This window comes from Dermochelys coriacea, chromosome 14 (genome assembly GCF_009764565.3).
Source record: "Dermochelys coriacea isolate rDerCor1 chromosome 14, rDerCor1.pri.v4, whole genome shotgun sequence".
NCBI lineage: Eukaryota > Metazoa > Chordata > Testudines > Dermochelyidae > Dermochelys > Dermochelys coriacea.
Window position 1 is genome coordinate 33,798,046 of NC_050081.1, and position 21,847 is coordinate 33,819,892.

Sequence of the window (21,847 nt, forward strand, 5' to 3'; positions counted from 1 at the left end):
CAAAGTCAGGGAGGAAATTTCCAAAGCTAACAGGGTGGGTGGGAAGCCATGACTGATATCTGCATGATATGACTCCTGCTGACTGCCGCCCTGACCTGGTTGAGATGGGGCACAACTGGCGGCTTTCACTCACAGTAAGTTTTTGGTAGTCCAAATTTTTTCCTTCACTTGCCAGATGTTTCTGTCTCAGTTTCCCTGATTCCTCACCTGTGCAGGTGCCTCTCGGGCTCTCTCTTTCCTCAGCAGCCTGGAGATCTGGGACCCACGGCTCTTCCCCTCGTTCCAGGTGGGCAATCAGGTCAGGTTTGGGAATGGGGAATACTGCGCAGGGGGTGAAATCAGGGAAACTCAGGGCTCACAGAGTCTTGGTAGAATATTTGTCAAAAGGAACATTCCCTGAGTTTAACCTGACCCTATATGGGACTGTGGTAACTCAGACCTCTTGGGAGCAGCAGATATCTGAGGACGCAGAGGTGTTGTTACACCCTCACTAGGAGGTCTCAGGGTAGATTTGCTCTGGGGGATTTGCTGACATACACACAGCTCTGGTGTTAAACTCCTGCCTATTTCCAAGCCTGCAGAACCTAGAGCCCTCCCCACGGATGGAGCAAGGTGAACAGGTATGAAGGAAAAATAATACGGGCAGGACAATACTCTGCTTCTGATCCCCTGAAAGCTGGAGAGATGGGGATGAATTAGCACGTCCATTAGGTTTCTGAATCCCCTGTTCCCTTGAAGGGGGTATATAGATGCAAATCTCTCCCTCACTGCAGTTGTGAACTACGCAACCCTCCCCCCAGTCCAACTGACCATGTAAGAACTTGACGAGATTCAGACGTGCAGACCCCACGGCATCTAATAGCTGAGGGCACAGGAATCCCTTACCCAGTGAGGTCACCATCTCATAGTTCTCCTGCATGACGTCCCTGTAGAGGGCTCTCTGAGCGGGGTCCAGCAGAGTCCCCTGCCCCTCGGTGAAATACACAGCCACCTCCTTGAAGGTCACCGGCATCTGAAACATCAGTTCCCCACTCAGCGCCTGCTGCCCCAGCCACAATCCCACTAGTTACAGGGGAGGAGGCTCAGAAAAGCAGAATCCCACTCACATCCTGCTCAGAGCAGCCAGGAGGCTTGAGGGGGTGGGGAGAAGGTGAGAGCTCCTTGTCCCCCCCAGCACACGGAGCAGGGCAGGGTCTTCTTACTTACAACACACCTGCCGGGCATAAGCTGATAGGGGAAGCAGAGCTTTGAGCTGGAGACAGGGACAGGAATCCCAACAGCTTCCCTTCGTATTTCACAGCAGCCTCTGGCCAGTGGGGTGAGGCTGCAGCTCTGGGAGTCTGGTCAGTTTTCCTAGCTCTGCCCAGGTTTTTTTTTTTTTTTTTCCTGTTTCAGAAATGGGGGAAATGGAATGGGCCTGTTCAGAAAATCTGGCCCAGGTTGAATGTGTCTCAGCAGGTTTATCACCCTGTCCCCTCTCTGCTTCACCCTGTCTGTTTCCTGGCCCTACCCCCCCCCCCCACAACAACCTCCCTGACAAATTCCCTACCTGAGCTGGCTCCATCACAGCCATTTCCCTTCCTTGTGTTCTTGAAGCTGGGATGATCTGGAGCAAATGGCTATTGCTATGGAAGTTCCTTATGAGGACAGTTCAGCAGCTGGGGATTTCAGTTGCCCACCTGGACTCACACCAGAACAGAACCAGAGAACCAGCTTGAACCCGATATGCTTAACTGACCTGGAACCAGACTTGAACCATCATTTTTCATCTTAGGGCTTGGCTACACTTGCGAGTTAGAGCGCATTAAAGGAGCCCTGGGCGCACTAGCTCACTACCCGTCCACACTGGCAAGGTACACAGAGCGCTCTGACTCCATGGCTAGAGCGCTGCTGGTACTCCACCTTGGCGAGTGGAATAACGTTTTGTGCGCCCCCGCTGGAGTGCCGCGGCGCCAGTGTGAATTGAACTTAGGGAAAAATGGCTACCAGTTAAAATAAAGTTTCAGCAGTTTTTCAGCTCAATATTTGATAAAACAAAAGCTACTCTGATCTCACTTTCATTATAAAACAAGACAACAAAACAACACCCAGGCATTTGATTGCTACCGGAACAGCCTGTCCCAATAGAAGGAGAAGAGAAGGGGGCAGCCCATAGGAGCAGGGGGTTGGGGGAGGGCAGACAGGTGGGGGGCTCCCTGTCCCAGAAGTTAACATTAACTCTTCAAGCCCAAGGAAACAGGCTGCTCAATTCTTCTTCCCCTTAGGCAGGCTTCCTCACCCATTCCCACCCCTTGGGGCATCTCCTTCCTCCAACTGTCACAACCTGAGGCAGGCCCCAGGCCCCAAATTCAGTTCCCCGCTGAAGTAAGCCACCACCCTGCCCCTTCTGGGGCACTTCCTGGTAACTGGACCATTTTGGGGTGTCTTGAACCAGAACTGAACACACCGACTGCCACTGAACCAAACCCCAATTCCACTCCTTGCGGCTCGCAGTTACTCTGGTTGGATATCGAATCCTACGCAGAAATCAGACCAGCCCCTGTTCAGTCCTGTCAGCCCAGAAGTCAGGACCCCACCCCTGCCAATTAAGAAAATTGTCTTTAAACACAAATAAGAATTGGGGGGGAGGGGCAGTGGGTGGACATTTGCCTTGTAAATTCACCGCCCTTGGGGGAAGTCTCCTGCCCCCCCCCCCAGTGTGATCACCTTTCACAAGGCAGGAGCCCCGCCCCCTTTCCCTGAGGCCACGCCCCCTGCTCCGCCTCTTCCCCCTGAAGCCCTGTGTCCTGGCCAGGCTATGATAAGAGCTGCCCAGGGGGCCCAGGTCACTGCAGGGAGTCCTGACCCTCCACCTGCCCTGGGCATCCCTTGGCCCGTCTGCCCACCCCTCAGGGTAGGTGGCGGGTCTGGGGCTCCTGGGAATCTCTTATTATGGCCCGGATCTAGCTTCTGGCCTGGCCAGCGGGTGGGGCCTCCGGGGGGGACAGGAGGAGCGGGGGTTCATGGCGAAGGGGGGGCTAAGGCCCACCTCAGCCCCCCCCACGGGGAACAGGCTGGCGCTGCCCCTGAGCCTCGGGCAGGCGCAGAGCCCTGGCACGGGGAATGGGGCACAAATGGTGTCCGGGAGTCATTCCGCCCTGGACCGGGACTTGAACTCTGCACTTCAGGACTGTCCTGCCCAGCTCGGGAGGGACGATCATCCTGCCCATCCCCCACGGCTATTTTGACCATTTGTAGGGGAACAAATCCCCACTGGCTGCTGGGCAGGGCAGCCCCCTCACCCTGCCTTACCCCACGGGGCGGGGAGCTGCCTTGTATCTCTCCCCACCCCTCCGCCTGCAGCCCTCTCCGTGCCCCCAGGGCTCTCCCTTCCCCAGCCGGTTTCCTCTTGCTCTCACACTCTGCCTCCAGCCTCCCCCCCTTATGCCCCCCCCACAGTGCCACCGCCCCCATCTTCCCTCCATTCCCGCCTTGTTCCCCTCAGCCCCGTAATTCCCCCCCCCCCCCCCCCCGGCATCGCCCCAACCTCCCTTCAGTGCAACCACTGCCCCGCCCCCATCCCATCCTGCCCCCGGCCTCACACATCCCTGTTACCCCCCCCCCGTTATCTGCACCCCCCTCCCATGTGGGGCTGTCCCAGCCCCCCGCCCCGCACACAGCGGCAGCTTTCCGGGGCCCGGGGCAGGGAATCGCAGCCGGTTCCGCGGGGAGCAGCCCGGGGCCAAACCCGCCCCCTGCAGCCCGGGGGGGACGGGGGGGCGGGTCTCTCTCACCTTCCCTCCGAGCGGGGCCCCCCGGGGCAGGGGCCGGGCCGGGAAGGGGGCCCTGGCCGGGCTGGGGGCTCTGCCCTGGGGGAGGCTCCCGGGGAGCCGCGGGAAGGGCCCGGCTGGAGATTCCCCTCTCCCGGCTGCAGCCAGGGCTCCGGGCTCCCAGCACCAGCCGCCGGGGCTCGGGGATCTCGCCGGGAGCCAGAGTCGCCGCAGCGGCTGCGAGTCACTTCCTGCGGCCGGGACGCAGGGAGCCCGGCCATTGCTCCCACCCAGCCGCTCCTGGGTCCTAGCGATAAACCCACCGCGCTGCAGCCCCCCTGCCCCAGACCCTGCCTCTTCTGTCACTAAGATCCCTTCTGTGTTGACCAGAAAAGGGTGCATTGTTCTGTGAGGGCAACCACGATGAGGCCTGACCAACTCACTCCTCCTCAGGCATTGCTTTCATTGTATTTATCCACAGTGGGTCATGGTAGGTCTCTAATATTGGTCCTCAAGATCATTGCAAGAAGTGTGGGCGGATGATTTTTAAGGAACTACTTTATATACTGGAAACTGTTGTAAAGTCTGAATCCAGGCAGGGTTGACAAATAGGGTTTGCTAGACCAAGGGATATCTAGTCTTCTCTCTCCCCCAGTTAACATGTTTCATAGTAGCAGCCGTGTTAGTCTGTATTCGCAAAAAGAAAAGGAGTACTTGTGGCACCTTAGAGACTAACAAATTTATTAGAGCATAAGCTTTCGTGAGCTACAGCTCAATGTAGATGAAGTATTGTAAGCAAACACATTTGAAGTACTGTTTGCATATAGCAGTGGTTCTCAGCCAGGGGTAGTTGTACCCCTGGGGGTACACAGACGTCTTCCAGGGGGTACATCAACTCGTCTAGATATTTGCCTCGTTTTATAACAGGCTACATAAAAAGCACTAGCAAAGTCAGGACAAACTAAAATTTAATACAGACACTGACTTGTTTATTCAGCTCTATATACCAAACACTGAAATGTAAGTACAATATTTATATTCCAATTGATTTATTTTATAAAATGATATGGTAAAAATGAGAAAGGAAGCAATTGTTCAGTAATAGTGGGGCTGCAACACTTTTGTATTTTTCTGTCAGGTTTTGTAACAAAGTTGTTTTGAAGTGAGGTGAAACATGGAGGTAGGCTAGACAAATCAGCCTCCTGAAATGGGTACAGTGGTTAGGAAAGGTTGAGAGCCACTGACATTTAGGACCAACAGAAAGAGCACACTGGAGAACCAACAATGGGGTCAGGGGAGGGGGAGGCACTTCAGCGGTTTACTGGACAATACCTGGGGGAGAAGAACATCACCCTGCAATCCTTCAGGAAGCAAACAGGAGAGCGTGTTTTGCATTCATGGAAAGGGGGATCCCAGCAATGTTGGCTGGTGACCTTGGGAGAATGTTTTAGCCGTGGATTACACTTGTTAATGTTAAACTCAGACTATATGAATCCTGTTATACCTGGTGTTTGACGTGTAACCTGTTGGTCTTATTGCTTCACTATCTCTTAACCTTAGTTGATAAACTCCTGTTTGTTTTCATTAAAATGCATATCTCAATGCTATGATGTTATATTGGCACCGATCCTCAACTGAATCTAACAAGCTGGTATTGTCCCTTTGGGGATGATTTGCCTCAGCCTTTGAATTTGAGTGTCCGGTGAAAAGGGGCTGGACACTACAGAAGGACACTTCAGAGGAGTTCAAGGGCAAAGCTGCGCCTAGTGTTAACCTGCCAGGCAAAGTAAGGACCGGCAGAGCCCTGGGGAGTTTGGGTGCAGAGCTAAAGGCTGGGGGTGGCAGGAAACTGAGGCCCGTTAAGCAGAAGCACGTTTCCCTTGCACTGAGGCAGGGGGTAGATTCACAGTCTGGGGCACCCTGAGAAAAAGTCACAGCCGGAACCTGCAGTGTGTGGAGCTCAGGGATGTTGAAATAACACCGCCAAGGGGCTGAAAAAACCAAGCCACCTCCAACGCTGAGAATTCCACAAGCTCCCTTGGAAGCTATTCCTGAGCTTAAATATTCAGACGGTTAGAAAGTTTTCCTAATCTCTACCCTAAATCTCCCTCCTCGCATCTTAACTCTTTTACTTCTCCTCCTACCTTCAGAGGCCATGGAGCACAACTGATTCCCAGTCTCTATAACAGCCCGTAGCATGGCTGCAGACCATCACCAGTTTTCCTTTCTCAAGACTAATAGATCCATTTTTTTTAAACCTTCCTCCACTGGTCAGGTTTTCTAAACCTTTGATCATTTTCTGTTGCTCTCCTCGGGACTCAATCCCATTTGTCTTCATCTTTCCTAAAGTGTGGTGCCCAGAACCGGACACAGGACTCCAGCTGAGGACTCCCCAGTGCCGAGCAGAGCAGGACAAAGACCCCCTGCAACTTACATACAACACTCATGTTAATACACCCCAGAATGATACCAGCCTTTTCCCCAGCTGCGTCAATGGGTGACAGCCAGACAGCGTCTGAGTGAATGCATTAAAAACCATTCCTCCCCCGCTCCCCCATAATTCAGTACAAGAGATACTGGGGGGTTTGACAGGTTTCAGAGTAGCAGCCGTGTTAGTCTGTATTCGCAAAAAGAAAAGGAGTACTTGTGGCACCTTAGAGACTAACAAATTTATTAGAGCATAAGCTTTTGTGAGCTACAGCTCACTTCATCGGATGCAGTGAGCTGTAGCTCATGAAAGCTTATGCTCTAATAAATTTGTTAGTCTCTAAGGTGCCACAAGTACTCCTTTTCTTTTTGGGGGGGTTTGAGAAACTAAATTCTTCTTTATTCTTTTCAAACCAAGAAATAAAACCTAACCCCCCCACCCCCTCCCCATCCAACGCCCAGCTCGGCAGGGTGAATTTCAGCCCTAGTTCAGCACATTGCTGCTCCAGCCACACACGTGGCCCAGGGAAAGAGGAACAAGTTAAAGCTGGTAGAAAAACACAATCCATGAGAGAGGCATTTGCCCGGCCTCCTCCTCTCAGCAATGGGGAGATGCCAATCCCTCTCCACATCAGTTCTCTTGCGGCATCATTGGTAGTCCTTTAGAGTTCGAGGACGACTTCACCCAGCACTCGTAGGACATTTCCTCTCTCTCTCTCTCTCTGGGACATGTGCAGTGAGTTCACAGTTCTCAGCCTCAGATCTCTGGCTTGCAAGAGCAAACAGTGCCCTTTCAAGGCCCTGTACACCTACCCACCCTCTCCCGCTCCTGCTCCTGACTGTATCTCACATCTCTGCAGGGATCAGGCAGTAACTTCCTTACCCATTTCAGGGTATGTCTACACTGGCAAGGTTCTGCGCAGTAAAGTTACATCGCTGCTCAGAGAACGCTGAAGGGAAACTGCTGTTGTGTGTTCACACTGTCAGCTGTGTGCGCAATAGCGTATTCACACTTATGGTACATGCATCGGTATTCGGCGGGTGCACTTTGGGCACCCATCCCAGAGAGCATCTCTCCCTCTTCTGCCGCTAAGTGTTGTGGGAAGGCAGAGGGGGTCGCGGGGCATCCTGGGTCCTGTCCCAATGCCCCATGATGCATTGCTTCGCTTCCCAGCAGTCCCTCTGTTTCCATCCGCATTTGGTACCATCTTTCAACTGTTTGTTTACTGCATGCTCTGCCTCATCGGTCTGTAGGAATGGATCCTGCACTGCTGACCAATATACTGCTCGCTCTCACTAACACATCACGAGTGGCCGTGGACTTATTCCTTAAAATGCAAAGGCAAGAGGTGTCCGACATTGATCTCACCACATGCAGTATCTATGATTTGCAATTGCCTATGGCATTCACGCAGGTGCTGACCACAGTGGAACGCCACTTTTGGGCTCGGGAAACAAGCACTGAGTGGTGGGATCACGTCGTTATGCATGTCTGGGATGATGAGCATTGGCTGCAGAACTTTCGGATGAGGAAAGCCACATTCATGGAATTGTATGATGAGCTCGCCCCAGCCCTGCAGCACAAGGACATGAGAATGAGAGCTGCCCTGCTGTTGGAGAAGCACGTGGTGATTGCACTGTGGAAGCTGGCTACTCCAGATTGCTACCAATCAGTCGCTAACCAGTTCAAAGTAGGAAGTCAACCGTTGGACTCATGTTGACGGAAGTGTGCAGGGCCATTAATCGCATCTTGCTATGAAAGACCGTGACTCTGGGCAACATGCGTGACATTGTGGCTGGCTTTGCACAAATGGACTTCCCTAACTGCGGAGGGCGATAGATGGCACACATATTCCAATACTGGCACCAGACCACCTAGCCTCTGAGTACATTAATAGGAAGGGGTATTTCTCCAGGCTCTTGTAGATCACCATGGGTGTTTCACGGACATTAACGCAGGCTGGTCTGGAAAGGTGCATGACGCATGCATCTTTTGGAACACTGGCCTGTTCAAGAAGCTGCAAGCAGGGACTTTCTTCGCGGACCAGATCATCGTAGGGGAAGTTGAAATGCCCATTGTGATCCTAGGAGACCCTGCCTATCCCTTAATGCCGTGGCTTATGAAGTCATACACCGGGAACTTTTACAGCAGCCAGAAGCAGTTCAACAACAGGCTGAGCAAGTGCAGAATGACTATTGAGTGTGCTTTTGGCTGTTTAAAGGCCCGCTGGTGCTGCCTAAATGGGAGGCTGGAGCTGGCCGATGACAATATTCCTATGCTTATAGCCGTGTTCTGTACGCTCCATAATATTTGTGAAGGGAAGGGTGAAAGCTTCACTCAGGCTGGACCATTGAAGCTCAGTGCCTGAGGGCTGCATTTGAACAGCCAGAGACCAGGGCTATTACATGGACACAGTGCAGGGCCATAAGGATCAGGGAAGCCTGGAGGCAGCAATTTGAAGTTGAAAGCCACTAATCTTTGTTGCTATGTCCAGGAGTTCAATGCTTGTAATGCTAGGAGGTGATTGCGCTATGGTGGATGGGGGAAGGGAGGGTCCCAGGAAGAAGTGGGGTCCCAGGACGGTTAAAGATTTGTGTATGTCCAGGTATCATATGCAACCTTGTTCTTTGGAGTAGAGTGCAATGGGTACTGTACTTCAGCAGAGCTACTCTGCAGAGGAACAGGTGTTGAATGCAGTGGTACTGGGAATCCGCAGGGCTGGACTGTGACAGAGCATGTACGGAATGCAGCAGGTACTGCCTGGAGCCGGGATGTTGATAAGAGTGTGTTGGCAAAGTCGGGGGGAGGGGCATGGGAAAGAGTTTTGCGACATCAGCTGCAGAGGCAGGTGGGAGCAGAGCTGCTCGGTTTGCAGTCCTATGAGCACCTGCAGCGTGTCTGCTTGGTGCTCCATAACGTTTATGAGCTGCTCCGTGGCTTCTTTCTGGCGTGCCACATTCTCCTTTTGGTCCCTCTTCTCGCTGTCCCACCATTCCTTCAATTCTTTTTTTCTTGTTGTCTTCCCTATTTTTCTGCGGTCTCTTTCTAATCTTGCACAGCTGTTCAGCCAGCGATAACAAAGAGAGAGGTTGGGCTCCCAAGGTCAGATCTGTGAAGCCAAAATGCACCATTTTACAGAAGCACTATTGTTTGCAACACAGAGAGTACCGAATCAGTGTTTAAAAACACAGCCACTATTCACATACCTATCACTAACTGGCTGACCCCAGGCAAGCACACACGAGCAACAAGACCCCCGAAATGGTGAGTAACCATTGGGACATGGGAATTCAATGTTTCAGGACAGTACTGTGCAATGGGCACATGTAGGATGACCAGATGTCCCGATTTTATAGAAACAGTCCCGATTTTGGGGGCTTTTTCTTATATAGGCACCTATTATCCCCCACCCCCATCCCAATGTTTTACACTTGCTATCTGGTCACCCTAGGCACGTGGCTCTTGGGGAGAGCCAGCACTGTAGGGGGGCATTAAAATCATTACTGTCCCCACATTTTCCACAGGCAATGTTCATTATGGAAGATATCTTGCTGCTGAGGGTGACCAGGGAATCAAGGGAAGGTCTTCTCCAACACTACGTCTTCTGCCCTGGCCCTTATGTGGCTTTCTTGTGTGCAGCAATGCCCCCCCCCCCAGCAATGGCCAAGTGGCACAGGAACGTTACCCTTAATGGGGCAAGAAACAAAGCAGCTCTGCCAAACAACCTGCGGCAGCGGATTGCCCAGTATTACTCCATGAGAGTTTCATGGAAATCTCTGAGGCAGATACCCATGAAGTGAGGGAGTCCATCAACACCCTGTTCCACCGCTCTTCCTAAACGTGTGGTGGTACGTGCATTGCACAGATGCAGGGTAGCCTTCTCAAGATCCCTCCCGCAAGTTCAGCGCACAGACACAAGCTGGCCTTCTCCAGCCCTCCTACCCACCAACAACTCACTTCAGTGATTCCCCAAATCAAGCCACTTACCAGGAGCCTCCTGTACTGTTTCTGTCTCACCAAACTCTAACCACTGTGACTGGCTGGCCACCTCCGGGGTATAAAAGAGATCGTGGCTTCATGCACCTGTGAACAACGAATCGTCCTCTGCCTCTGGGTCCCCCTCCCGAACCACATCCCCGTCCATGATTTTCTCCGGGCTCAGTCCACTCTCGACTGTCCCCTGAGCCGCCAAAGTATCCGCAATGATCTCTGCAGTGGAGGTGGGGTCGCCGCCAAGTATCACATCCAGCTCTTTGTAGAACCGGCAGCTCATGGGCGCAGCACCAGAACGGTGGTTTACCTCCCGTGGCTTGTGGTAGGCATTTCGCAGATCCTTCACTTTGACCCTGCACTGCAATGTGTCCCGATCATGGCCCCTTTCTGTCATGCATCGTGAAATCTGTCCACAGGTATCATAATTCCTACGGCTGGAGAGCAGGAGAAACTGGACAGTCTCCTCTCCCCAAATGCTGATGAGGTCAAGCAGCTTGGCATTGCTCCAAGGGGGGGATCACCTGGTGCGTGGAGCAGGTGTGGTCACCTGGACATATACGCTGAGACTACTGCACACATCACCGAGCAAACAGGAAGGGGACTTTCAAAATTCCCAAGGAATTTAAAGGGTAGGGCTGATGGTTGGTCACCTGAGGGAAGGGCAGTAGAGTTCAAACCGATGACCAGAGAGGTGAGAATAGGCATTGTGGGACATGACTGGAGGCCAGTTCCAGCGCTGTAATCGTCATGGTGTTTACAATGGCACCGCGGCGCTGTAGCCTCGGTGCAGAAAACTGTACGCCTCTCATCGGGGTGGATTTTTTACGGCACTGCAACTGCAGGTTCTGCACACAAAGTGGCTTGGCAGTGTGTGCACCTCTGCAGCTGGAGCGCAAAAAGCTGCTTTAGTGCACAGAAACTTGCTAGTGTAGATATACCCTTAGTCTCTAACTCTTAACTGCATATCCAGCACTCGCCCTCATTGTTTTTGCATAGATACTTGTCATTTTCATTGTTCTAAGAACTAGAAAAATGTCATGACAAAGGCTAGGGAAACATAAAAAGAAAATCAGAAAGGACTATTTTGGAAAGTGATCATTTGTCTTTTGAAGTCCTCAATAAATCTGAGCTCCATCCTGTCAGAATAATTTAATATAAAAATACGTGACAGAACAGACTTCACCAAAAAGAGAAAAACCCACAATCCAAGGTAGGCTACAAACCACTTTCTCATTCATGAAGTGAAATCCCAGGGAATCTTAAGATTCAAAATCTGGAGAACAAATTTGCCCATTTCCTTCTGAACAGGCCGAACCTGCTTTACTCAGCACTGCTGCATTATTTGGCTCTGTTATTGACAAAAGTTTTAAGCATCATCATCATAAAAGAAAGAGGAAAACAAGACAAACCTAACCAAAAACTTTCTGTCTACAAATGATCTGGATTTGGCTGGAAAAACTCCAGATGCCACTTTACCAATAGATGGAGGCAGGGATTTGTAGACCTGAATTTATGGGGGCTATTTTGTTATGGCTCACTCACCAGTGATCTGATTAGAAGAATTTAGGTTCGTGTCCCAATTCAGGCTCCCAGGGGGTTAAAGAAAACAGATAGTCTATGTCAGGAGCGGACTCTTGGGGCGTGTTGCAAAGGCACTGACACTGAGGGCAATACCAGAGTTTTAAGATCTTTATTAAAACAAGTGAAAAAGCTACAAGGCACAGAGTCACAAGTAATACAATTCTAAAGTTCCTGGTGGTAACATTCCTATTCTAAAGACTATTTAAGGTAGCATGCTCACACCCTTCCCTGAAGACCGGATAGTCAGAGGACCAGCCTTGTCTCTGGCATGCCCGATAGATTTGATAGTCTAGGTCTGGGATGGCCAACCTGAGCCTGAGAAGGAGCCAGAATTTACCAATGTACGTTGCCAAAGAGCCACAGTAACATGTCAGCAGCCCCCCATCAGCTCCACACCCCAACACACCCCCTACTCCCAGCGCCTCCTGATCAGCTGTTTCGTGGGGTGCAGGAGGCTTGGGGGGGGAGGAGCGACGGCATGGCAGGCTCAGGGCATGGGGCGGGAAGGGGTGGAGTGTGGGCAGGGTCTGTGGAAGAGCCAGGAGTTGAGCAGTGAGTACCCCGTGGCACACTGTAAAGTTGGCACCTGTAGCTCCAGCCCCGGAGTCAGTGGCTGTACAAGGAGCCGCATATTAAATTCTGAAGAGCCGCATGTGGCTCCGGAGCCACAGGTTGGCCAACTCTGGTCTAGGTGGAGGTCAGGACCGGATGATGAGTAGCTACGTTGCCAAGCTGAGCAGATAGCATAACAGAAGGTATAAAGAGTGACGAACGAGTGACCCCTCGGCATGGTTGTTTGCCCTTTATAGAGTCCTCACAATGGCATGAATATTCATAGCCGTGCCCAATCTACCATGACCAAATCTTATTTCCTCACCCAGATAAATCTTCAGGTACACTTATCCATAGGCTAACATATTGTGACATATTCATACATATATTCATACATGTTAATATTGATTATCTCATCCCTGAAACCATTACCTTTGACATTAATCAAAACTTCCATGTTCTGCTGCGGTGCACCCTGTTGTTACCGGTCTGTTCCAAACTTAAGGTAGACGCCTATGGTTCTTCATGTGATTCTCCATTCAGTTCCCCCAGAGACAAAGGGGTAGCCAATAGGACATTTATCTATGCCAAAGGTTGCAATCACTTATCCTAACTGACTCAAGCTAAAATTCCTCTTACAGGATACAGGCCTATAGGCTCCTTTGCATTCCAGCCAACTATTCTGAGTAATATATCCTGAGATCCGGTATAAACCAAACGCCCTGAAGATAACAATATAACCAATCAAATCAATGAAGAAAGCACTCTAGGCAATATAGCAAGCTAGCAAAGTAACCTTATGGGCTACAGATTTAAGCTCAGTCTGTGCTTTGGGGTTCACTTGAATGTCCCCTTCAGGAATGTGACATTTTCTTCTCCAGCCCTCAGGGGCCTGATTGAGGATCAAAGAAATCAAAGTGTGAGTCCTAAGCATGGTGGGAAAGGATACACATGAAGGAGGAGGGGTAGGAAGGGAAAAGGATAAACTCTCCACGACTTGGGCAGAGAAGATGTGTGAGGTTGATGGGTGAGGAGGGAATCCCTGGACTCAACCCATCCCTATCAAACAACACAGAAGGTAAAACACTACATTATTTTACTATCCCTGCTCCAACTTTTTTAGACTCTATTGAATGCTGGTGTATAAGGGAGAAACAGCACAAAAAATTAAATGCTTTTCAGCATAACCAGAAGCAATGTGAGGATGTCTCGGAATGAGACAATCTCAGTGCAAAGGGGGCACTTAGTGACTCTAACAATCACTTTGCTGATGGGGGATTGGAATAAACTGCTCAGGATCAGTCTAGACTAGAAAAAGTGGTGGAGGAACAAAGGAGATGAACTAGCTAATCCCAACCACTTTTCCTGCCCTAGATAGACACTCAGAGGATGATATTATCACGACCAAATTATTCCCTCTCTGGAAGGCACAGATTTGTCTCAGGTCACCCCACAACCTGCTGGCAGAGTTGGGAACAGAGCTTAGGTCTCCTGAGACCCAGGCCAGTGCTCTATCCACTAGGCAACACTGCTTCTGTCTCAGAGGCTGATGCTGCTGTAGCAGAGGTGGGAAATCCAGGCTTCCAAGAAAAGACCCTGTGGAAATCAGTCTCTGCTAATGCTGCAGTCTGAATGCAGAGGGGGCAGGGAGAAGGGGTAGATGGGGAGAGTGATGAGAGGCAGCACCTCTCTACCTCTATGCTCTCCCTCGCCTCTTATCCTATGATCCCCAAACACTCAATAGCCCCAGCACCCAGCTCCACCAGCCGCAACCATTCAATCCCCAGTTTCCTCCCCATAACCCATCGCCCTGGTCCCTTAATGGTTGATCCCCCAGATCCCAGCGCCCTGGGGGATTCAGGAACGGGAGGAGTAACCAGCCCCAGGGGCACTCCCCCTGCAGGGAACAGCTTCAGGTCAGTGGGGGACCCCACCCCAGGGGCTGGTGGAAGATGAGGGGTGGGGACAAGTGTCTAGAGTGAAAGTGGGGCCTGGCACAAGTGTCCTTCTCCTCATCTCCATGGCAGGGGGATCCTGGCTGGGAAGGGAAGGGAGAGGGGGGAACTTCAGCCAGGCAGAGGGAGCGGCTGGAGGAGTTTCTCTCTCTCCCTTCCCCCACCTGTGGCCCATCAGCTCAGCAGCCAGGGCTGCAGCAGGGAGGAGGGGCACATGGGGGCTTCTCCTCTGCCTGGGGTTTGCTTAGACCAGGCAGAGCCAGAGGGTCACTGACCAGCTGCTGCTCCACTGCTCCTGGATCCTCACCCTAGCAATGGGCAGCTGGGTCCTTGGGAGCCAAATGCCCCTGATGTGCGAGGGAACGAGGAAATGGGTTTGTTCCCATGGCTGGCCCCAGTCGGGGCCCTGAGAGAATTTCCCTGCTGTGTGGGGGAGTCTCTGATGTCCAACACAGTGTTAGCGCCTCTTGGAGCATTTTCCACACTGAGAACATCTCAGAGGTCTCTTCCTTGTGTGGATTTGCAGATGCCTGATACTCCGGGAGCACCAAATCAACCTTCCTCAACATTCAAGGTGTCTCTGTTGTGTGGGTCACCGAAGTGTGAAGTCAAATTGAATCTTTTCCTGTAACCAAGCTACTTCTGGGGTCTCTCACCCTTGTGGCTTCTCTGATGTTTGGTCAGCTCTGAGCTCTTACTGAAGCTTTTCCCACAGTCAAGGCATTTATAAGGTCTCCCTCCTGTGTGGATTCTCCCATGTTTAATAAGGTATGAGCGCAGACAGAAAGTTTTCCCACAGTCCAGGCATTTATGGGGTTTCTCTCCTGTGTGGGTTTTCTCATGTGCATTAAGGTTTGATTTGAAACGGAAAGTTTTCCCACAGTCCAAGCATTCATGCGGTTTCTCTCCTGTGTGGGTTTTCTGATGTGTTGTAAGGGTTGATTTCAAATTGAAACTTGTCCCACACTCAGGGCATTTATAGGGTTTTTCTCCTGTGTGGATTCTGATATGATTAGTAAGGGCTGAACTTGCAATAAAACCTTTCCCACACTCAAGGCATTTATAGGGTCTCTCTCCTGTGTGGGTTCTCTCATGAGTTAAAAGTGCTGAGCTCTGACTAAAACCTTTCCCACACTCAAAGCATTCATAGGGTCTCTCTCCAGTGTGGATTCTCTCATGTGTAATAAGTGTTGCACTCTGACTAAAACCTTTCCCACACTCAAGGCATTTATAAGGTCTCTCTCCTGTGTGGGTTCGCTGATGTGTAATAAGCGTTGCACTCTGACTAAAACTGTTCCCACACTCATAGCATTTAAAGGGTCTCTGTGCTGTGTGCACTCTCTCGTGTATAATAAGTTGTGACTTCTGAATTAAGATTTTTTCAGAGTCCAAGCATTCATAGGGCTTCTCTCCTGTGTGGGTTTTCTGATGTGTAAGAAGGCCTGCACTGAAACTGAATCTTTTCCCGCAGTCAAGACATTTGCAGGGTTTCTCTTCATTGTGACTTGTCTGCTGCACTGTGGTTTCCTTGGGAGCCTTACATCCTCCGCCACGTTCAGTGGATTTATCCAGTTTCTTCCAGGGGTAGTTTCCCAGCTGCATTTCTGATCTGTGTTGATCTCCCCAGGCATTTCCCTGCTCCAAGCACTGGGAAAAATTCCCTTCGGCTCTTCTCAAAAACCTCTCCTGTGGTTCCACTTTCTCAGGACCTTCCTGCTGCTGATTCTCCTCCTTTTTCTCATTCACTGTCTTATCACCTGCTGGGAGAGAGAGAATCCAGACAGGAGTCACTGCCTGTGCTGGGGAGAAAGGACAGAAAGGGGAATAGCAAAGAGGGAAAATACCACATAGTAGCTGTTGGGGAGCTGGAGACATTGGATTCTGCCTCCACATCCCACCCCAACACTCCCAGGGAAGCAATGTGAGGGAGGAAATTCCTGACAGCTAACAGGATGGGTGAGAAGTCATGAATGATCTTTGCCTTGATGCTATGACACCTACTGACTGCAGCCCTGACCAAGGTGAGATGGGGCAGAACTGAGGCTATTGGTCACAGCAAGTTTTTGGGAGTCCCAGCTTTTTCCTTCACTCACCAGATGTTTATCTGTTTCCCTCATTCCTCACCTGTGCGGGTGCCTCTTGGGCTCTCTCTTTTCTCAGTGGCTTGGAGATCCGGGACCCACGGCTCTTCCCCTCTTTCCAGCTGGGCAATCAAGTCAGGTTTGGGAATGGGGAATCCTGGTGAGCGGTGAAATCAGGCAAGGTCAGGTGTGTGGAGTCTTGGTAGAGTATTTGTCACATGGAACATTCCCTGAGTTTAACCCACCCCTACATGGGATTGTAGCAGCTCAGACCCCCTGAGAGCAGCAGACATCTGGAAGGTAGGGGGGTGTTGTCACTCCCTCACTAAGAGTTCTCAGTGTAGATGCGCTCTGGGGACTCGCTGACACACACACAGCTTGGGTGTTAAACTCTTGTCTATTTTCAAGCCTGCAGAATGGAGAGCCTTCCCCATGGATGGAGCTAATTCCAGGAAGGTGAATGGTGTGTAAAGGAGAAATAATACAGACAGGGCAATACCCTGCTTCTGGCCCCTTGAAAGCTGGAGAGATGGGGATGAATTAGCATGTCCATTAGGTTTCTGAATCCCCTGTTCCCTAGAATGGGGTGTGGAGATAAAGGGTCTCTCACACTGGAGCTGTGGATTTTGTGACCCTCCCCCTCCAATCTAACTCACCAGGGAAGAATCTGACCAAAGTCAGATATGCATATCCCACAGCTTCTAATAACTGAGGGGACGGGTATTGCTTACCCAGCGATGTCACTGTCTCATAATTCTCCTGCATGACGTCCCTGTAGAGGGCTCTCTGAGCGGGGTCCAGCAGAGCCCCCTGTCCCTGGGTGAAATACACAGCCACCTCCTCGAAGGTCACTGGCACCTGAAACATCAGTTCCCCACTCAGCGCCTGCTGCCCCAGCCACAATCCCGCTATTCATCGGGGAGGAGGCCCAGAAAAGCAAAATCCCACCCCCACCCTGCTCGGAGCAGCCAGGAGTCTTCATGGGGTGGGGAGAAGGTGAGAGCTCCTTGTCCCCCCCAGCAGACAGAGCAGGGCAGGGTCTTCTCATTTCCCACACGCCTGCCAGCCACAGGCTGATACGGGAAGCAGAGCTCTGAGCAGGAGACAGGGACAGTAATTCTGACAGCTTCCCTTTCGATTTCAAAGCAACCTTTGGCCAGTGGGTTCAGGCTCCAGCACTGGGAGTCTGTTCAGTTTTCCCAGCCCTGCCGAGGGGGGGTGTTTCCTGTTTCAGAAATGGGAGGATGTTCCCAGCATCTGAAAATGGTTCTGTTCAGAAAATCAGGCTCCAAATTGAATGTGTCCCAGCAGGTTTATCACACCCTGTCCCCTCCCTGTCTCCCCCTGGGGGTTTCCTGCCTCTCCCCCTCCACAACAAACCCCCTGCAGCTCCCTGAAAATTTCCTACCCGAGCAGGCTCCATCACAGCCATTTGCCTTCCCTGTCCCCTGGAAGACGGGACGATCTGGAGTGAACCCTGGACGTGATTCCTCAGCCTGTCAGGGCGAGAGGGGTGATGGGGGAGGGTTCAGAAAGGGCTTGAGTTCATTTCACACCCCGATTCCCCCAGGCTCCCTCCCTGCAGACAGACGCTCTGGACTCTGCCATGCTGGGAAAACCCTCAGTCACTTTATTGCAACACAGACCTGGCCCCTCCCACCAGCACTGAACCCCTGAGACGATTTTAAACCCTCCCAGGGACAGAGTCACTAAGACAAAGGCTAGAAAAGAGCAGAATCAAAGGAACCACTTTGGGGAATTCCCCCTGATATTGTCCCCGAGGGCAGGGGCCTGGCTTTTCCTCTGTCAATCTCCTCCCCTTGTTCCCAGGAGAGTCAGGCTGCCCAGGGGTGAAGCAGGGAATGGATCCGGGCGGGTCTGGGAGCTGAGATCCTCCCTCCCCACTTCTTGCTTCTGCTGCCCCTTTCGGTCTCACCATTCCCCTTCCTGTCTCCCTCCCTCTCCCCGCTGCCTAGGAGAACTGGGGACTGTCCTGTTCCCATGGGCATTCGCTCTCCAGTGTGAACCTGGCTGTGTCACTGAGGGCAGCAGCTCTGGGACCCGCAGACACGGAAGAGCCTGTCCCCCACCGGTACAAACTCACCAACAGGTCCCTGAAAGGGCCCTTTGTGCAGAATCACTGTCCTGCCCGGCCCCAGCCCTTTCCCCCCCCCCCCGGGTCTCTCCCAGTCACCTGCAGCTCAGGGGCTGCTGTGGGCAAAGTCCAGGGCTGTCCCAGGGGGCTGACTCCAGCCACTGGAGAAAGTGTCAGTCTGGGCTGGGCACAGAGGGGATTTTAATGAAGGTCTGTCCCTGGCACAGACCCCACTGCAGAGCAGCAGTTTCACACTCTGGGCTCTCAGGTAGAGGAGGCAGCAGTATCTGACCCAGGGACCTCAATTCAAGGGCTCTAATATCAGGAGCAGAGAGAGACACACACCAGCCTCCTCCTCTCCCTGAACAATAATCGGAGCCCTTTGGTGGCTGCAGCTAATGACTGAGCCTCCCGATCCTGCCCCTGCAGCCCCCACGGACAGGCAGGCAGAGGCTGATCTCATTGGCCCATCTGCACTCACCCCCTGCCAGAGCCAGCAGTGACTCCGGTCTCACACCGGTGTGGCTGAGATCTGAATCCTGCCCGGAAATCAGACCAGGGCCCTGGGGAGCCCCGAACATTCAGGAGACAGACCCCAAAATCACGAGTGTGTCTGAAAATCATAAATTGGGAGCAGGGGGTGTGTAGCGGGGGGGAGGGGGGTGTCTGGATATTTGCCTTGTAGCTTCTGAGCCCTTAGATGGAAGCCTCCACCTCCAAAGCTTCATTGACTAGTTGCGCTACAGGAATTCCCGTCTGGCTGGTGGGTGGGGTACCCTCCCCCTCCTGCCCCATGGGGTGGGGGAGCTGCCCTTGTATCTCTCCCTCTCATTCTCCCCGACCCCTCCTTTCTCCAGCAAGTCTGCTTTTGCTCTTAGTCTCCCCCCAGCCTCCCCTCCCCACATCCCCCCTTTCCTTCGCTGTTACCCCCCCCGAGTTTCCTTCTATTGCAGCCCTGTTCCCATCCGCCCCACAAGTCTCCCCTGATTGCCCTGCATTGTCCCATCCCCCCTTCAGCGCCCCCCCACCCCATCCCATCCTGCTCCCTGCATCCCCCTTCACCTCCGTCCTGCCCCATCACACAGCCCTTCCCACCTGTAAGTCATAGAATCATAGAATCATAGAATATCAGGGTTGGAAGGGACCCCAGAAGGTCATCTAGTCCAACCCCCTGCTCAAAGCAGGACCAAGTCCCAGTTAAATCATCCTAGCCAGGGCTTTGTCAAGCCTGACCTTAAAAACCTCTAAGGAAGGAGATTCTACCACCTCCCTAGGTAACGCATTCCAGTGTTTCACCACCCTCTTAGTGAAAAAGTTTTTCCTAATATCCAATCTAAACCTCCCCCATTGCAACTTGAGACCATTACTCCTCGTTCTGTCATCTGCTACCATTGAGAACAGTCTAGAGCCATCCTCTTTGAAACCCCCTTTCAGGTAGTTGAAAGCAGCTATCAAATCCCCCCTCATTCTTCTCTTCTGCAGACTAAACAATCCCAGCTCCCTCAGCCTCTCCTCATAAGTCATGTGCTCTAGACCCCTAATCATTTTTGTTGCCCTTCGCTGTACTCTTTCCAATTTATCCACATCCTTCTTGTAGTGTGGGGCCCAAAACTGGACACAGTACTCCAGATGAGGCCTCACCAGTGTCGAATAGAGGGGAACGATCACGTCCCTCAATCTGCTCGCTATGCCCCTACTTATACATCCCAAAATGCCATTGGCCTTCTTGGCAACAAGGGCACACTGCTGACTCATATCCAGCTTCTCGTCCACTGTCACCCCTAGGTCCTTTTCCGCAGAACTGCTGCCGAGCCATTCGGTCCCTAGTCTGTAGCGGTGCATTGGATTCTTCCATCCTAAGTGCAGGACCCTGCACTTATCCTTATTGAACCTCATTAGATTTCTTTTGGCCCAATCTTCCAATTTGTCTAGGTCCTTCTGTATCCTATCCCTCCCCTCCAGCGTATCTACCACTCCTCCCAGTCCCCTCTTGTCCTCCCAAGCCCGGTCCCTCTTCAGACCCCTCCCGGCTACGCCCGCCCAGGTGTGTCTATTCCAGCCCCCAGCCCGGCCCGGCCGGGTTCCCCCCGTCCCACATACACGGAGCTGGCAGCAGCTTTCCTGGGCAGGGAATCGCAGCCAGCTCCGCTGGGAGCAGCCCGGGGGTTACGGGGGGGTCGGGTCTCTCTTACCTTCCCTCCAAGAGGGGCCCCCCTGGGGCAGGGGCCGGGCCGGGAAGGGGGCCCTGGCCGGGCTGGGGGCTCTGCCCTGGGGGAGGCTCCCGGGGAGCCGCGGGAAGGGCCCGGCTGGAGATTCCCCTCTCCCGGCTGCAGCCAGGGCTCCGGGCTCCCAGCACCAGCCGCCGGGGCTCGGGGATCTCGCCGGGAGCCTGGGGTCCAAGGGTCACTGCAGCGTCCGCGATTCCCTTCCTGCTGCCCGGGAATGAGCGACCCTAGTATAGCTCCCATCCAGCTGCTCCTGGGTCCTAGCGATATCCCACGCTCTGCGCTTTGCCTCTGTGTCTGGCTTCTGTTACACTCACAGACTTTAAGGTCAGAAGGGCCCATCAGGATCATCTAGCCCAGGGGTTCTCACGACCAAATTTTTCATGGCCTCAGAGTGCGGCCAGTAGCTTTTGGGGTGGCTGCTCTGATGGTTTTTCCTAAAATACATAATTACCTTTAGGAAAAACCAGTAAATATGCACAGAGGTAAGGGGGTGGGGGGACAGTGGGAAACTTTCCTGGTTTATACACTACCCTGTGGAATGGAATAGCAGAAGGATCTGAGTCCTTGCTCCCACTCCTTATACCCAAAGGCCTGCCTGAGGTGGAGGGCTCCCCTTCCACACCCCTGTGTAGCAGAGTCCTTGTAACCCTTGTAAGCCTACCTTGCTTGTCACCATGAAAGGTTTTCCTCCTTTCCCCCCCCTGCTGCTGGTGATGGCTTATCTTAAGTGATCAATCTCCTTACAGTGTGTATGATAAACTCATTGTTTCATGTTCTCTGTGTGTGTGTATATAAATCTCTCCTCTGCTTTTTCCACCAAATGCATCCTATGAAGTGAGCTGTAACTCACGAAAGCTTATGCTCTAATAAATTTGTTAGTCTCTAAGGTGCCACGGGTACTCCTTTTCTTCTTGTAACCCTTGTTACGCGGGGTTCTTTCAACCCAAAGCTCTTGGTAACTTTTACTCTTTGCGAGCTGGTGTCAGGAAATAAATCAGGGGAGACACGGCCGTCCGACTGATAGATGGCTGGCACAAACAGGACAACACAAGAGTGCTTTCACTTAAAGCTAAATTTTACTTAGTCTCAAGCACTAACACACATCCGCAAAAGGTTAGTAAAACACCCCCAACCCTTGATAATTACCAAAGCTGAGTGTGGCTCTCGAGTGGCAAAGTGGCAGCC

The 21,847-nt window shown here is 52.2% G+C and overlaps 3 protein-coding genes across 10 annotated transcripts in view; 1 reads left to right on the forward strand and 2 right to left on the reverse strand.

The window, feature by feature from the left end:
• Positions 1–21,847, forward strand: part of LOC119843336 (butyrophilin subfamily 1 member A1-like) — a 1,931,986-nt gene that overhangs the window by 613,566 nt on the left and 1,296,573 nt on the right. The gene's annotated exons all lie outside the window — the stretch shown is intronic.
• Positions 1–21,847, reverse strand: part of LOC119843287 (zinc finger protein 850-like) — a 1,467,609-nt gene that overhangs the window by 22,823 nt on the left and 1,422,939 nt on the right. For 2 of the 8 annotated variants that reach the window (XM_043496610.1, XM_043496601.1), the window contains 2 exons: positions 811–1,012; positions 208–321 (listed from right to left, as the gene is read on the reverse strand). In XM_043496610.1, the coding sequence (XP_043352545.1) occupies positions 208–321; positions 811–1,012 (316 nt within the window). Of the gene's footprint in view, positions 1–207; positions 322–810; positions 1,013–1,549; positions 1,582–3,773; positions 4,039–6,993; positions 7,003–8,880; positions 8,885–17,661; positions 17,666–17,775; positions 17,916–20,626; positions 20,886–21,847 lie in introns of those variants that run through there. The other 6 variants (XM_043496600.1, XM_043496596.1, XM_043496597.1 and 3 more) reach the window with 6 other exon arrangements.
• On the reverse strand, positions 12,767–17,319 carry LOC119843347 (zinc finger protein 501-like). Its single transcript, XM_038372584.2, has 3 exons — positions 17,071–17,319; positions 16,383–16,496; positions 12,767–16,018 (listed from the first exon to the last, which is right to left on the reverse strand). Exons 1-3 carry the CDS (start codon positions 17,204–17,206, stop codon positions 14,895–14,897), a joined length of 1,374 nt encoding a protein of 457 aa, XP_038228512.2. The 5' UTR covers positions 17,207–17,319; the 3' UTR covers positions 12,767–14,894.

What these genes read in the sequence shown, in the direction of transcription:
- LOC119843347 (XM_038372584.2), bottom strand. Translation starts at nt 17,206, where the DNA reads ATGTTTCAGGTGCCAGTGACCTTCGAGGAGGTGGCTGTGTATTTCACC. An exon ending in TGAGACAGTGACATCGCTGG is followed by an intron (nt 16,497 to 17,070) that starts GTAAGCAATACC and finishes ACCGCTCACCAG; the next exon opens with GATTCCCCATTCCCAAACCT. An exon ending in CCCAAGAGGCACCCGCACAG is followed by an intron (nt 16,019 to 16,382) that starts GTGAGGAATGAG and finishes TCTCTCTCCCAG; the next exon opens with CAGGTGATAAGACAGTGAAT.